This window comes from Belonocnema kinseyi, chromosome 5 (genome assembly GCF_010883055.1).
Source record: "Belonocnema kinseyi isolate 2016_QV_RU_SX_M_011 chromosome 5, B_treatae_v1, whole genome shotgun sequence".
Classification (NCBI taxonomy): domain Eukaryota; kingdom Metazoa; phylum Arthropoda; class Insecta; order Hymenoptera; family Cynipidae; genus Belonocnema; species Belonocnema kinseyi.
The window spans coordinates 95947353-95962832 of NC_046661.1; the positions used below are offsets into that span (position 1 = coordinate 95947353).

Sequence of the window (15480 nt, forward strand, 5' to 3'; positions counted from 1 at the left end):
TTTTCGATCAAATATTTTGTTTTACAATCAAGTAATTAAGCTTTAAAGCAAAAGGGATGCATTTTTACAAAATAATCGAATTCTTAACCAAATAGTTGAATTTTTAATCCAAATAGGTGAATTTAATATAAAAAATTAATTTTGAACCAAGACAGATACATTTTTCTGATAAAAAAAGAATTTTTTTTTAATCGAAAAGAACGACGTTTTAATCTGAAAAGACGAATTCTCAACACAACAGTTTACGAATTTTCAATCAATAGGTACGAATTTTCAATATAAAAAAGTGGGCTTTTTTCAATTAAATTAACTTAAAATTCCACCAAATAGTTGACCAAATATTCGAATTTTCAAACAAAAAAGATTAAACTTCATATAAAAATGTGTCATTTTGAAACTAATAGTTACATTTTCAACAGAAAAATTAATTTTTAACCAAAAAAGGTACGTTTTCAATCAAGAAAGACGACTTTTTGAATTTTTGAATAGAAAAGATAAAATTCAATCAAATCGTTGAGTTTTCAAAAAAATAATTAATTTTTCAGCAAGTTAGTTGAATTTCTAAGTAAATAGTTGGATTTTCAAAGAAACAAAAATTAAATTTCAACCAAAAATGTGTCATTTTCAACCAAATAGTTGAATTTGCAATCCAAAAAGTTGAATTTTCAACCAAAAAATTAAGTTTTAACAAAAAAAGGTACATTTTAAATGAAGAAGGATGACTTTTCTAACAGAAAAAGTTAATTTTCTATTCAAAAAGACGATGGTTCAACAAAATAACTGAAATTTCGATCAAAAAGAGTAAAATTGAATTTTAAACCCAAAATGTTGATTTTTCACAAAGAAAAATGAATTTGCATTCAAGGAAGATGACTTTTCTTTTAAATAAAGATTAATTTTTAATCAAAAAATTGAATTTTCAAATGAAAAGGATGACTTTTAACCAATTCGATGAATTTTCAGCAGATTAATTAAATTTTCAACAAAATAGTTAAATCTTGAACCCAAAAAGTTAAGTTTTTATCCTAAAAAGATAAACTTTGAACCGAGAAAGGTGAATTTTATATTAAATAATGTTGATTTTCAATCTTAAAGTTGAATTTTTGAAGAAAAAGATGAATTTTAATCAAATCGTTGATTTTCAATAAAATAATTAAATTTTTAACAAATTAGTTGATTTTTAAATAAATACTCGGATTATTAAACAAAAAATATTAACCCGAAAAAAGTGTAATTTTCAACCAAATGGTTAAGTTTACAACCCAAAAGTTTAATTTTCAACAAAAAAGTTCCTTTTTAACCAAAAAACGTAAATTTTCATTCAAGCAAGATGACTTTTCTCCTGAAAAGATTGAAATTTAACCAAAAAGGTGGCATTTTCAAACTGAAAAGTTAAATTTTCAACAAGAAAATTAATTTTCAACGCAAAAAAAATTAATTTTTAACCGCGAAAGATGACTTTTATACCCAAAATTACTAATTTACAGTGAAACAAGATGAATCTCCTATTTAAAAAGATGAATTTTCAATTTAAAAAGATGAATTTTCAATCAAACAGTCGAACTTTAGACCAATAGGGATTAAACTTCAACGAAAAATAGTTGCATTTCCAACCAAATGATTAAAGCCTGATGTCCAATTAATTAAATTTTGAGAAGACAGTTGAGTTTTTTTCAGCAAGAAAACTGAATTTTCAATTAAAAAAAAAACGACTCTAGTTTAAATTTTAACTAGAATTAATGAAGTCTGAAGGAAGGGAATTATTTAAAAAATGAGAAAAAGAAGAATATGTGAAAAAGTGCCTGTGTAGAAAATTATAAGGGGAAGTCTGGCGTCCGGTTAGGGTAATGTCTAAATCGTCTAATCTATACGGTCTTTTCGGGCCCTAAGCAGGTACTGGCTAGCCCGCCATGACCAACACATTTTCTGAGTAATAAAACCAATTGCACACTGCCGTGGGCAAAACATGAATCGTAAAAATATTGTTTTTCCTCATCATCGAGTCAGTATTTTCGGGCCTTAATTTGACGCCGGTGAGCCCGTCATGACAAACCAGTTTTCTGACGTTTTTCAAATCTTTTTTTTTCACACTTTCAAAAAAAGCCAGGGTGTCTAAAAGTATTAAAATTAAAAATTAACTTAGAAAATAATGACTTTTTTTGCATCGTCTGGTCAGTCTTTTCGGGCCCTAATCGAGTGCTGGATAGCCTATGTGGTCCAACAAAAATTCGAAGTGTTAAATCCGAATATTGTTTTGCACATTTTCATAAATATTTAGGGTGCTCAAAAGTACAAAATGTGAAAAAGGAAGCTTGAAAACGAAGAATTTTTTTCTTATCGTCTATGCAATCTTTGAAATAATTTCGAACGTCAACCATCGAAAATAGATTTTTACAAGACTGAATGACTAGCGCTAGGTTAGCTCTTCCAGACTAGCGTTTGATCATACAAAAACGTCTCACTTCTACTCAGCGCCATAATAGACAGTCTGGACAGCGTCACTTTCGTTTCTGGACGGTCTATCCTGGCCCCGAATAGTTCCCTGATAATTATATAAAGATATAAATTCTGATCGTTTTACGCAAACAATAATTTTAGTTGTTAAACATTGTTTAAAAAAAATCTTATGATAGTTATTCCACTGCCAATGATGGCTGCTTGGTCTTGGTCATGGGAGGGAGGTCCAGCCTATTCTTCATACGCAACTTTGGGTTCAGTAATCGCTCATGAAATTCTGCATGCTTTTGATCTTCATCATCGACGTCTGCCATTGGATCCTGATTTGGACGTCTCTTTGGGTAATATTTTTGGAAAATTATTTTTAAAATAAAGACAAGATAATCACCTGTTGTGAAAATAAATTGTATGTTAATAAAAAATACCTTTTTCAGGAAATGAAAGATGGATCTGGATTACACCAGAAGCTTGGAGAAAGCTCGAAGCAAGAATTGAATGTGTGGCTAATTTGTACGCCAGGAGCTTTTGGCGGAAGGTCAAATTTTATGGGAGTAGTGTCGACGTTCAGGTAATAAATCACAACATTTCGAACACATCACTTAATTATGTGTATATATATTTTTTTGAAGTGATAGCTTATTATGACATGGTGTGAACTCGTAAAACTGGGTAACGGTAACGCTTCCAGGGTAACACTTCCTCTCCTCTATATCTCCTTCGCTTCTCCCACTGACTGACTCTTCCAATCCCATTCCCTCTTTATCTCTCCTTCGCTCCTCCCGCGCAAATCTTGCCACGCAAATATCGACCGATTTGGACAAAAATCGGAGAAAAGCTTATAAATTAGGTTTTCAATTTTTTATAAATAAACAAATATGACGAAAAAATTAACATTTTTCTATTTTGCGATCCCGGTGCTCGTCAGTAACATGGATATTGTTAAAATTGTCTAAGTTTCATAGAGTAACATTAGTTAAAAATATCCAAATATTATATAATCAACAACAACAAATTTTATGATCAAATTATTTGCTGAAAGTATGTTTTCTACGATTTTTCATAATTTTATGTTTTTGAAAGTTATATTGCGAGAATTTTGGATAAACACAATATAAAGATGAAGAAATTTTTTCGACGTCTTTTTTTTAAATTAGGAATTTTATGATAATTACAGAAACAGTCATAAATATCTGATAAATTGTATGATGTTTTTTTAAACAAATTTAATAAACAAATGCAGAGATAAGGCATTTGTCAAAAGAAATTTTTTGTTCGTTGACAACTTTTTTAATTAGTAACTTCATGACAATTTCAGAAAAAATTAATAATTCTCTGATCAACTTTATGACTTTTTAAAACAATTTTAATAAACAAATGCATGAGTGGGGCATATATCGGCGAAAAAATTCTTTTTTTTCGATCTCACTCTTTTTAATGGGGAAATACATGATTATTTCGGTAAAATTTATAATTGTTTAATTCATTTTTTTAACAATCTTAATAAACAAAGGCGTTATCCTGAAGCCTTGAGGATTAAAAGTAATGAGAAACTTAAACTGAATGTACTGAGATTAAAAAAGAACTTGTTGTCGAAAAATGCTTAAATAATGTATATGCGCATTAAATTTGTTTAGAACATCATAGAATTTTGAAAATAACTATGGGTGTTAAAGAAATTATAATTAAATTTCAAATTGAAAAGACAGTAATAATACAAAGAATGCACGACAGATGCCCGGATAACGAGTTTGTTTGTTAAATTCGTTTTAAAAAATCATAAAACTTATAAACTAATCATGAATGTTGCTGCATTTTCTGTGTAGATCCCAATTAAAAAGTCTGCCATCGAAAAAAAAGAAAAAATTTTCGGTCGGCAGATTCCCCAATAATGCATCTGTTTATTGAATTTTATTTGAAAAAATCATAAAATTTATCAATAAATTATGAATTTTTTCTTAAATTATCATGAACTTCTCAATTTAAAAAGTTGTCATCGAAAAAAACGAATTTTTCTTTCGTTAAATGCCTTATCTATCCATTTGCTTATTAACTTTGTTTAACATGATCATAAATTTTATCAACTAGTTTTGAAGAAATTTGTTCATCATTATATTGTTTTTATCCAAACTTCTTGCAATGTAACTTAAAAACGTTAAATTATGTAAAATTGTAAAAAGCATTCTCTGAACAAATAATTCGTTTATGAAATTTTGGTTCGTTTATTATATAATATTGAAATATCTTTAACTTATATTACTCTACGAAACTCAGTCGATTTCAACAATTTTCATTTTACTGAAGAGCACCGGGAACATCAAAAATAAAAAATAAATATGTTTTTCGTCATATTTATTTATTTATACAAAAATTGAAATCTTATCAGCTTTCTTTTTGGAATTTTTTTTCTGTTCAAATCGGTCAATATTAGTGGAACTATACCGGTTTAAAAAAATGCTTTGATTTAATCATAGATACCTAGAAAACTGAAAGAAACTATCCAAAAAAGATTTCCAATAGCAATGCAAATGTTAAAAAATTTATAAAATTTTTTATAAGCAAATAAGTGAATGAAAATGATTTTATGCGGGTTGACGGCGATTCTTCAGTTGCTTCACATTACATTTGAGCAGTTTATGGACAAAAATAGTATTTTAGTTGAATTAATAAAAATTAATCAATAATTTTTTATTTTAAAAACAATTTTTATAAACAAATATCTATTTCAGGTATTTTTGATAGAATAAAGAAAGCTTTTTGTATGGAATCGATCAAATATTACATGGAAATAAGACTTAAGTATAATATTTGGTCATCAAATAAAAATAATAATTGTTTAAACTATCTTAATTAACAAATTTACTATTTGGGTATTTTTGGAGGTACAAGCTAGATTTTTTCAAAGCAATTAACAGTAAATAACTAACTTCTAAACTTTCAAGAACATTTTGATGACAGTAAACAATTTATTATTGTAAACAACAATTGTTTAAACAAATTTTTTATCATTTTATGTATTTAGAAATAAAATCTGTCTTTTTTCACGGCATAAGCAGCCAGTTATTTAGCAATGATTTTTCGCTATGAATTGATAACATTTGATAATTGATTAACCAAACTTAATTAACAAATGTATTATTAGGCTATTTTTCAGCACTTAAACTTGTTTTTTTTTTGTAGCGTCATCAGCTGTGAATAATACATTTTTTAACTTTCTTGATAGTTTGATAAGGGTCCACTTATTTTAGTTATTTAAATAATGTGGTCACAAATTTTGCTTGGCTAATTCATTTGTAAACTAAAATTTTTGTCTTGTGGAATATAATTAAAATTACTTAGCAATAATTCCTTGCCATAAGTTGATAAAAATTGATGATTTATTAAATAAACTTAACTACAAAAAGTTAATAAATGTGTTATCAAAAGTTAATTACACAAAAGAACAATCATTGTTAAATTTTAAAGAATTGTTTTTTACAATAATAAATTGTTTACTGTCATCGAAATGTTCTTAAAAATTTAGAAATTAGTTATTTACAGTTAATTGCTTTGATATTTGTTGAATAAAAATTTCTTTCAAAATAACAAATTATTTGTTAACTTTTATTAATTCAACTAAAAAAGCCTTTCTGTCCATAAATGGTTAAAATTTAGTGCGAATAAAGTGACGAATCACCACCGATCCCCACGAAACCATTTTCATAAACTTGCTTGTTTATAACAAATTCAATATATTTTTAAACATTTGCATTGCTATTGAACATCTTTTTTAGATAGTTGCTTTCAGTTTTCTAGTTATTTTTGATTCAATCGAAGCATTTTTTAGAAACCGGTATACTTCAAAGGTCAAAATTTTATTTCAAATTTTTTAAATTGAATAAATAAAAAAATAAACGAAAATTTAAAAATCGAGCATGACAGTTCGATGCGAAATTTTATTAGCTTTCATAAAAAAAGTTAAAATCGGATAAGATGTTGTTTTTTTTGCCCCAGTGTGCGTCCCACGATAGCTTAAGTGTTTCTATTGAACTTTTTATTTCAGTTCGATTGGAATGTAACAAGAAATGAAAATGTGGCCGATGTTGGGGCACTGCAAATTTCATATCAGACTTGGCATAGTTTAACGAACGGAAAGGATCGGAGTCTCCCAGGCCTGGAAGCTCTTCGTCCCAGTCAACTTTTCTTTATAAGTGCCGCTCAAGTAAGTTATTTTTGGCCAATTCCCTGATAAATGATATTATTAAATATAATGCAAAATTTTTCAATAATTATTACAATTTGGGACTAAAAATTGTTTTTCACAGACTTATTGCTCTAACATGACTGCCGAGGCCTACATTCTCTCTGTTGAGCTTGACTATCACACTCCTCAACCAGAGAGGTAACAAAATATTTTAAATAAATATTTTAAATAGAAATTTCGAAGTACTATTTATTTAAAAAAATTCTATTTACACTAGGTGCTCTGCCATAAAAATCTGATTTCCTCTATTTTTTGTATTGTAGATATTTTATTCTAACGATTAAAAAGGATTCTTTTAAGGAAGTGTTCACTTATTATGTAACCTTAAAAAGGAGAGGGGGGCGTATTTTTTCTTGATTACTTAAGATATTTAATTTATGAATTTTCTTCATTATCAATTCTGTATATCAAAATTTCTAAATAAATAACTTTATTTCACCATAAAATTTATTTCTAAATGTTTCTAAATATAATTAACAAGAGAAAATTTAAATTTTATATTATTGTTTAATGATGGGAAATAATCCTGTTCTTAATACTTCGCAACCACTCTATAATTTGTAAACTTGTTTACATTTTTCAAAAATATAAGAAAAACTCAATTATGGGTACAAACTTATTTTGAAGAATAAGAAAAAAATGAGAAGCTATTTAATAATATTATGAAAAATTTGAGAAGAAGAATTCATTGAAAAATATTATTATAGTTCGATAATTTTTTTATCAAGTTTCTTTAATATCAACTTATGGTAGGGAATTATTGCTAAGTAATTTTAATTCAATTCCATCAAAAAATTTTAGTTTACAAATGCATTAGCCGAGCAAAATTTGTTTATTACCTTGTTAATAACAATAAAATTAGTGTATCGTTATCGTACTATTATTAATTTAGATTGAAATTTTTTTTCGAGATTTCGGGAAAAATGTTGAATGGTTTATGTTTTATTTTAAAAGAATAATAAAAACTTTTTAAGATTTCAAAGTTTGTGTAAAAAGAATATGAAAGAGTTTGAGACCATTTTTTGTTTAATTTTTCAGGATCTGAAACTTTTTTAGGTGAACTGAATTTTGTAGGGTGTCAAGAAAATGAAAAAAATGTTCTTAAGATTTATGGAAAAATGTTAAATGATTGTTTTGTAATAAATTCTAATAGAAGATGAAGCTGAATTTTGCAATTTTGCCATATTAAATAATTTTAAAAAAACTTATTTTTGATTTTTTTTTAAAGTTTTAAAATCTTTTTAAATAATTTCTTCAAATTAATTTTTTTTACATTCTCATCATTTATGATTGAGAAAGTATTAGAATTGTCGGAAATTTGATATCACATTTTTTCAACGGATCTCCACGTTTCAAAACCCCCTGAATCCGAAAATCAGGTTTTCACGAAGGCGTCTGTCCGTCCGTCCGTCCGTAAACACGATAACGCGACAAATGAACGAATCAAATTCATCTTTGGCACACTTTTTTTAGGTCTTAAAAGAAAGGACGAGTTCGTGAACCAGCCATTTGTGAATAAAATTCAAAAAGTGAGCGCATTTTGAAAATTTTTGAGACCACTTTTTTCTGAATTTGAAAATTCTATGTACGGATATTTATAGTATTAAAAAGAAAAAACAATTTATCCTAATGACTTTTTTCGATAAAAAGAAAATTCTCAGAGTTATAACGTTTTCAAAATTTTTTCAATTAAACAAAAATCAAAATTTGAAGCCGAAAATCGCACGATATGAAAAAAAATCAAGAAAAGAAAAACATTTCTTTTTGAAAGCCCTACAAGATTATCGTAACCAATTTTTGGATTTTCTTCAAAAATCGAAAATTCAAATTTTGATTGCACAAAAAATAATGAAAAATTAAGAATTCCATTTTGTGGACAAACTATGTAGGATACGAAAGAAGGTGAATTAACAAAAATGGTTATCCCAAAAAAGATCTACAATTTCGTTAAGAATCACTTCTTGATAGGATGCGTACTTTTTGTTTTATTCATGAAAAATAGCGCTGAAAAATAAAATTAAAAAAATGTGTGGAAAAACGACGAAAGTTACGAGAAAAAAATCCAACAAAACCTGTTTACAAATGCCTCGGAAATCGAGCGCGCAGCGCGAGTGTCACGATGAGAATGTGTACGTCAAAGCCAACAGAGCTTTGAGAAACTTAATCTTTGACTATACTTAATGAAGTAGACAATTCAGAATATGAAGACGCATATAAATACTGCCATCTAAAAGAGATCTTTTTGATAACGTTTTTTTCAAGCATTCCAAATGCAAAGAATAAATATCCGAGCGCGAAGCGCGAGGCAACCTATTATCGAGCGCGAAGCGCGAGAATCAATCGTCGCGGGTCTTGACAAGTTTGAATTATTTTCGAATCGTTTCAAAACTTCTGGATCTCTCTTAAACTTAAATAAACTTAAATAAAAGTTTAAGAGAGATCCAGAAGTTTTGAAACGATTCGGAAATAATTCAAACTTGTCAAGATGTCTAAAGAAATTTTAAAAGTTTCATGAAAATGAAAAAAAATCTAGACTCCTAGAAATAATAAAAATATGTTTTTATTAAAAAAAAATTAATTTGAAGAGATTATTTAAAAAGATTTCAAAACTTTAAAAAAAATCAAAAATAATTGTCAAGGATGAATATGAAAGATTTTAAGATTTAGGAGCTTTATAAAGTCTGGCAAGATTGAAAAAAAATAGAAATCGAGTTAATTCAAGAAATATTTAAAAGAGATCCAAGTAGAATCCAAATAGAGATGCAAATGGAATCGAAATAGAGATCCACATAGAATTTTTAATTTCAAAAAATCTTAGAAATGTAGATTTTTAATGATTTCGAAAATAAACTTTATAAACTTTAAAAGAATTTCGAAAGATTTCAATAGAATAAACAAGTTTGATTAGAATTCCTGAAAAATTTAGAATATTATAAGTAAATTTGTTTACATTTTGAATGATTTTACAAAATTCTAATATTTGGAAAATCCTATAAAATAAAAAATAATAAATTTCTTTAAACCTTCTAGATTTTTTTTCGAGATTTATATAAATTTAAAAACAAACTAATAATACTTATTTTCTTGTTCCCGATTCTCAGAATTTAATTTCAGCTTGAATTAAAATGTTCAAAAACTTCTAAAAAAATAAATAGTTATTTGAAATTCTCATATGTTATTATTATTAGTATAAATTTGTATTCTTTATGTTATTAAAAAAAGATTCAAATGGATGAATTTCACTTAATACTCAATACACGAAGTAAACTAAATATCTATATGACTAAAAAATATTGAAAAAGCATTCAGTGTTACATCAAAATATTGTTTTATTTATTTGTAGACAATACTGTATTAAAAAAAAAGTTTCTTTATTGAGAAAACGTCTAGTGATAGTAGGGGAAATAGCAGAAGTAGGGTAGAGGGTTGAAGGATGTAGAACTGTGGGATGGGAAAGGGGGAGTGAAGGGAGGGGAGTTGATAAGTGATGGTAGGAGTAATAATGAAATGATAGCGAGTAGAGCAATTACGGGACGGGAAGTAGGGTAAGTGTAAAAAGAGAAAGTAGGAAAATCGAGGGTGGGGTAGTGAGGGATGGCGAAGCGATGGAAAGTGAGTCGAAGGAAAGTTTGGACAGTGAGGGGTGGTGGAGTTAAGAAGCACAGGAAAGGGAAACATGGAAGTGAGGTGAAGGTGCGTAGATATTTGGGGGAATGTAGATTAATTGCGTAGCGGAAAGTGATGAAAGCGGAACTGAAAAGTAGGGAAGTAATAGAGAATAAAGTGATGGTAGAGATAGTAAGGAAGTGAGGTTGAATAGGGGAGGGGAAGTGACGGGAAGAAAAGTTGGAAAGTAAAGTGATGGTAGGGGCAGTAAGAAAGTGAGGATGAGTAGATGAGGGGGACTGATAGATGGGAAAGTAGGGTGGTAGAGGGTGGGACTGTATGGAAAGTAAACAACATGGAAGGGAATCGATGGAGAGTTAGAAAGTGTGAAGTGATGGGAGGGGTACTAGGACATGGGTAAGCGATGAAAAGTGTTTGCAGGTGAACTTAGAGAAGAGAGAGGAAGGGGTGTTAGAAAGAGTGAAAAGGGAAGAAGGAAATTGAGGAGGAGGTTAAGTAATGGTAGGGAAGTAAGCAAGTGAGTTTGAGCAGATGAATTAAAGCAGGGCATTAAAGTGATGGTAGAGGTAGCAAACAAGTGAGGGTTAGTAAGGGAGAGGAAGTAGTAAAAGGGTAAGTATAGGTGAAGCAGTAATGAAAGGAAAAGTAGAGAAGAGGATGAAATGAAAGGGTAAGTAGATGAATCGAGGGTCGGAAAGCAGGAAGAGTGATGGATGGGAAGTATGGGAATTGAGGCAAAAGAGAAGGAAAGTGATGGAAAGTGAGTGGAAGGTAAAGTAATGGTTGGAATGGTAAAGATGTGAAGGTGAGTATGGAAGGGGAAGTATACGAATTGCGGTATGTGAAAGTGAGGGGAGTGACAGATTGAGGTGAGGGAAAATTATAAGGAATGGAGAAAAGAAAGGGATAGCGATGAAAAGTGATGGAAGGGGAAGTTTTGAGAGTGAAAGAGTGCAAAGGGGCAGTGTGGAAGTTAAAGGGAGGTGTGATGTCATGGTAGGGATAGTAAGGTAGTGAGAATGAGTATAAGAAGGATAGTGTGGAGAGAGGAAGTTGTGGAGGGGTGGAGAAGGGAAGGGGGAAGTAGGGAGAAGTATAGTTGGGGCAAAGGTAGGGCAGATGAAAGGAGGAAAATCATGAAAGGGTAGGGGAAGACTAATTTTCAAATTTTTCTACGCTTTAACATTAAATATTTTTTCATGCAGATATTCTTTCTAATTTCAGAGTGAACGGTATAATGATGAACTCCCTAGCTTTTTCGGAAGCATTTCGCTGTCCTGCTGGTGCCAAAATGAACCCACCAAAAAAATGCACGACCTGGTGACATCGACAAAATTTCACAAAAAATCCACCGTGAATAGTGATTAATTGATTATTCGCAAGGAGTGTTTTCAGTGCTTCTGAATTAAAAAAATTAAAGGAGCAATATTAAACGAAAATCCGAATGAAGAAGCACGTTTCATCAATTATAGATTTGATAATTTGGGTATAAAACTGAACTGGTAATTATAATATTATTATTCAAATATTTTATCTAAATGATATTTTCTGCCTATAATCCTAGGCGGAAAATATGTATAGTTTATATATAGTGTGAAGTTTTATATATAAACTATATATAATATTTCCGCCTGGGGTATTGTGATAGATTGAATTTGGTCTAATTCCATTTAACTTAATTAAATATTTATTAATAAAATTCAATTCTGTTAATTTACATTCGATAGAATTCCGACGAATTGTACTAATTGAGTTTAATATAGAGCTTAATTGAATTTAACTTAGGCTGGAAAATGTTTTATTTAGATGAGTCTTAATTAGAACTTATTTCAGCTAAAGAAAGTCTTATTAAAATGGGGCCTAATAATGGGGCTCTGATCCAGAAAAAAAATTATTAGATGAGGCCTAATTGAACACCATTTTTCGGGGAAAATGTATTTCTTATATGGGCCTCAATTGGGCATATTTTAAGCTGGAAAAGGTGATATTAATATAAGAAGTTACAACAAGGTTTAATTTTAGCTGAAAAATTTGCTGCTTAGATAGACGTTAAGTGGGCTTAGTTTGGGTTCGAAATGATTTTATTAATATGGGTCTTTATGATTAGGCTTAGTTTGAGCTGGAAAAAATTACTAACATTGGGCTTAATAACCATGCCTAATTTCAGCTGTAAAAGGGCTGTAAAAATGTTAATTAGATAAGTCTTAATTGAGCTTCCTTTCAGCTCAGCAATATATTCTTATTAATCTGGGACCTAATAAAAGGGTATTGATCTAGAAAAGAAATTTATTAGATGGGACGAAATTGAGCACCATGTCACGGAAAAAATGTGTTTCTCAGATGGGCCTCAATTGGGCCTAATTTTTTGCTAGGAAAGGTGTTATTATTATGACACGTTACAAATGGGGGAACTTTAAGCTGGAAAAAGCGCGCCTTTGATGGACTTTCATTGGGCTTACTTTGAGCTAGAAAAGATTTTATTAATATGGTTCTGCATAAATGGGCTTACTTTGATCTGAAAAAGGTATTATTAACATAAGACTTAACAAGCGGCCTGAATTTGAGCTGGAAAGGAATTTATTAACAGGGGGCTTCATGCTTGGGCTTAGTTTGAGCCAGAAAAGTTGTTATTATTATGATATGTTATAATTCGGTTTAATTTAAGCTGGAACATGTGCTGCTTAGATGTATGTTAATTGGGCTTAGTTTGATCTAGAAAAGATTTTATTAATATGGGAATTCATAATTAGGCTAAATTTGAACTGAAACATGTATTATAAACATGAGGCTTAGTTTGATATGAAAAAGGTATTATTAACCTGGGACCTAACAATGGGCTTAGTTTAAGCTGTAAATAAATGTTTTAATAGGGGGCTTTATGATTGGACTTAGTTTGAGCTGAAAAGAGGCATTAATAACATAGGGCTTAATGAGTGGGCTTAATTTGAGCTAAAAAAGATTAAATGTGACCTAACCGGGTTTAATTTCAGCTAAAAAGGTGTTATTTAACAGGTTATAAAACGTGTCAATTAGATCAGTTTTAATTGAGCTTCGTTTGAAGTGGAAAGGGTTATTATTATTATGGGACTGAATAATGGGGCTGTGATCTAGAAAAGAAATGTATTAGCTATGGAAAAGGTGTGATTAATATGACACCTTACAATTGGTTTTAATTTGAGCTGCAAAATTTGCTGCTCAGATGGACATTAATTAGGCTTAGTTTGAGCTCGAAAAGATTTTATTAATATAGGACTTCATAATTGGGCTTAATTTGAACTGAAATAGGTATTATTAACATGAGGCTTAATAAATGGGCTTAGTTTAAGATGAAAAATATATTATTAACATGAGACTTAACAATGGGCTTATTTTGAGCTGCAAAAGCTATTATTAACATGAGATTTAATAAATGGGTTTAGCTCGAGATAATAAAATCTATTATTAACACTCTGCTTAATCATCAGGCTTAATTTGAGGTGAAAAAGATAAATGAAGTTGTATGTGAATGATGTATGAATGTGATGTAGTTGGAATATGTGGCGACATGCTTAGGCCTAATTTGTGTTGGAAAAGGTCTTGCTTGGATGGGCTTAACAGGGCTTAGTTTGAGCTGAAAAAAGTACTATAAATGTTTGCTCTAATAAATGGTCCTAATATCAACTAGAAAATTTACATGGGTCTTAAATGTACTCAGTTTAAATTGGAAAATGTGTTATTTATACGGGGCCCAATACTTGAGCTTACGTTGAGCTGAAGAAGGTTTTATTAATATGAAGTTTTACAATTGTTTTAATTTGAAATTAAAATATGTTGCTTACATGGGTTTTAATTGTACTTAGTTTGGGCTGAAAAAGGTGCTATTAATATGAACCTGGATAATTAGGTTCAGATTAAGCGAGACAACACATCAATTAGATGGGGCATAATTGAGTATACTTTTATTTGGAAAATGCATTACTTATACTGGACCCAATTGTTTTTTGTTTAAGTCAGAAAATTTTTTATTTTATGGGTCTTAATTGGGTTTAATTTGAGCTAGAAAAGATGTTATTGATATAAAGCATTTCAATTTGGCTTCATTTGAGCTGGAAAATATGTGAATCATATAGAGCCTAATTAGGCTTAACTTAAGCTCAAAAAGGTATTCTTAATATGGGTCTTAAATTTTTTTACTTAATTTAGGCTAAAAAATATTATAGAAGCCTCAATTTGGCGTAATTTGAGTAGAGGAATTTTTGGCTAAGATGGATGTTAAGTGGGTTTAATTTGACCTGGAAAAAAGTCTTATTAATATAAAGCATCACGATTTGTTTTCATTTGAACTGGAAATGTGTTGCTTGCATGCACCTTAAGGGCATGTGATACTTAGAAAAATATCGATTTTACCAGTTTTAGGTTCCCACGGTTTTTTTTCCTAGAAAAATATACATTTTGTCTTAAAAATTTGGGACATGATAGCGACTATGCTAACGGACGTACCTGCACACTTTTTTGTGAGTTAATTAAAAAAAAAGTTTAATTTTGCTAATCTTGTGTGCATGTATGTTTGTGTATTTCGTGGTTATGTGTGTTACCATTCTCTCCCACGATTATTCTTGAGTGCTATTAACAGAATCGGTACATTATCAGAATGACAGATAGCTAAAAAACGATCCTAACCTCACAATAGTACACATGCATAAAATTTGTATTTAGCATAATAATTTTTTTTTGCTATTATCCCTAAAAAAAGTGTCCGTGGACGTCCGTCATGATATTTTATAGCATCTTCGAATTCAGTTTTATTTTTTTTTAATTTTTGTGGAAAAAGAGCCGGGGGAACTGTACCCGATTGACCACACGACGAAGTATCACATGCCCTTAAGGGCATGTGACACAGCTAAATACCTATATTACCGACCTCACTTTTTCAGTTCACTGAATTTTTTTTTAAACCTAAGAACTTTTGTTATAAATAAAATATCGAGCTGAAACTTTGGAAAATGTATTAGAGTACAATAAACTACATTTAGGTACTGCATTTTGGTAGGAACTTCACTGAAAATTATTTTATTTTTTTTCCGAACCTCGACATTTTTTGAACGTTCGAACTTTTTTTATACATAAAATATCGGTCTCAAACTTTGAGAAATGCAAGAGCCGAAAGAAAACTACGT

General features: G+C 29.6%; 1 protein-coding gene across 1 annotated transcript in view; it reads left to right on the top strand.

The window, feature by feature from the left end:
- Positions 1-15480, top strand: part of LOC117173183 (neprilysin-21-like) — a 69317-nt gene that overhangs the window by 51010 nt on the left and 2827 nt on the right. Inside the window, exons 14-18 of the mRNA XM_033361606.1 lie at positions 2634-2798; positions 2892-3025; positions 6497-6655; positions 6759-6835; positions 11549-11826. Coding sequence (XP_033217497.1) covers positions 2634-2798; positions 2892-3025; positions 6497-6655; positions 6759-6835; positions 11549-11648 — 635 coding nt within the window. The 3' untranslated portion in view covers positions 11649-11826. The remainder of the gene's footprint in view (positions 1-2633; positions 2799-2891; positions 3026-6496; positions 6656-6758; positions 6836-11548; positions 11827-15480) is intronic.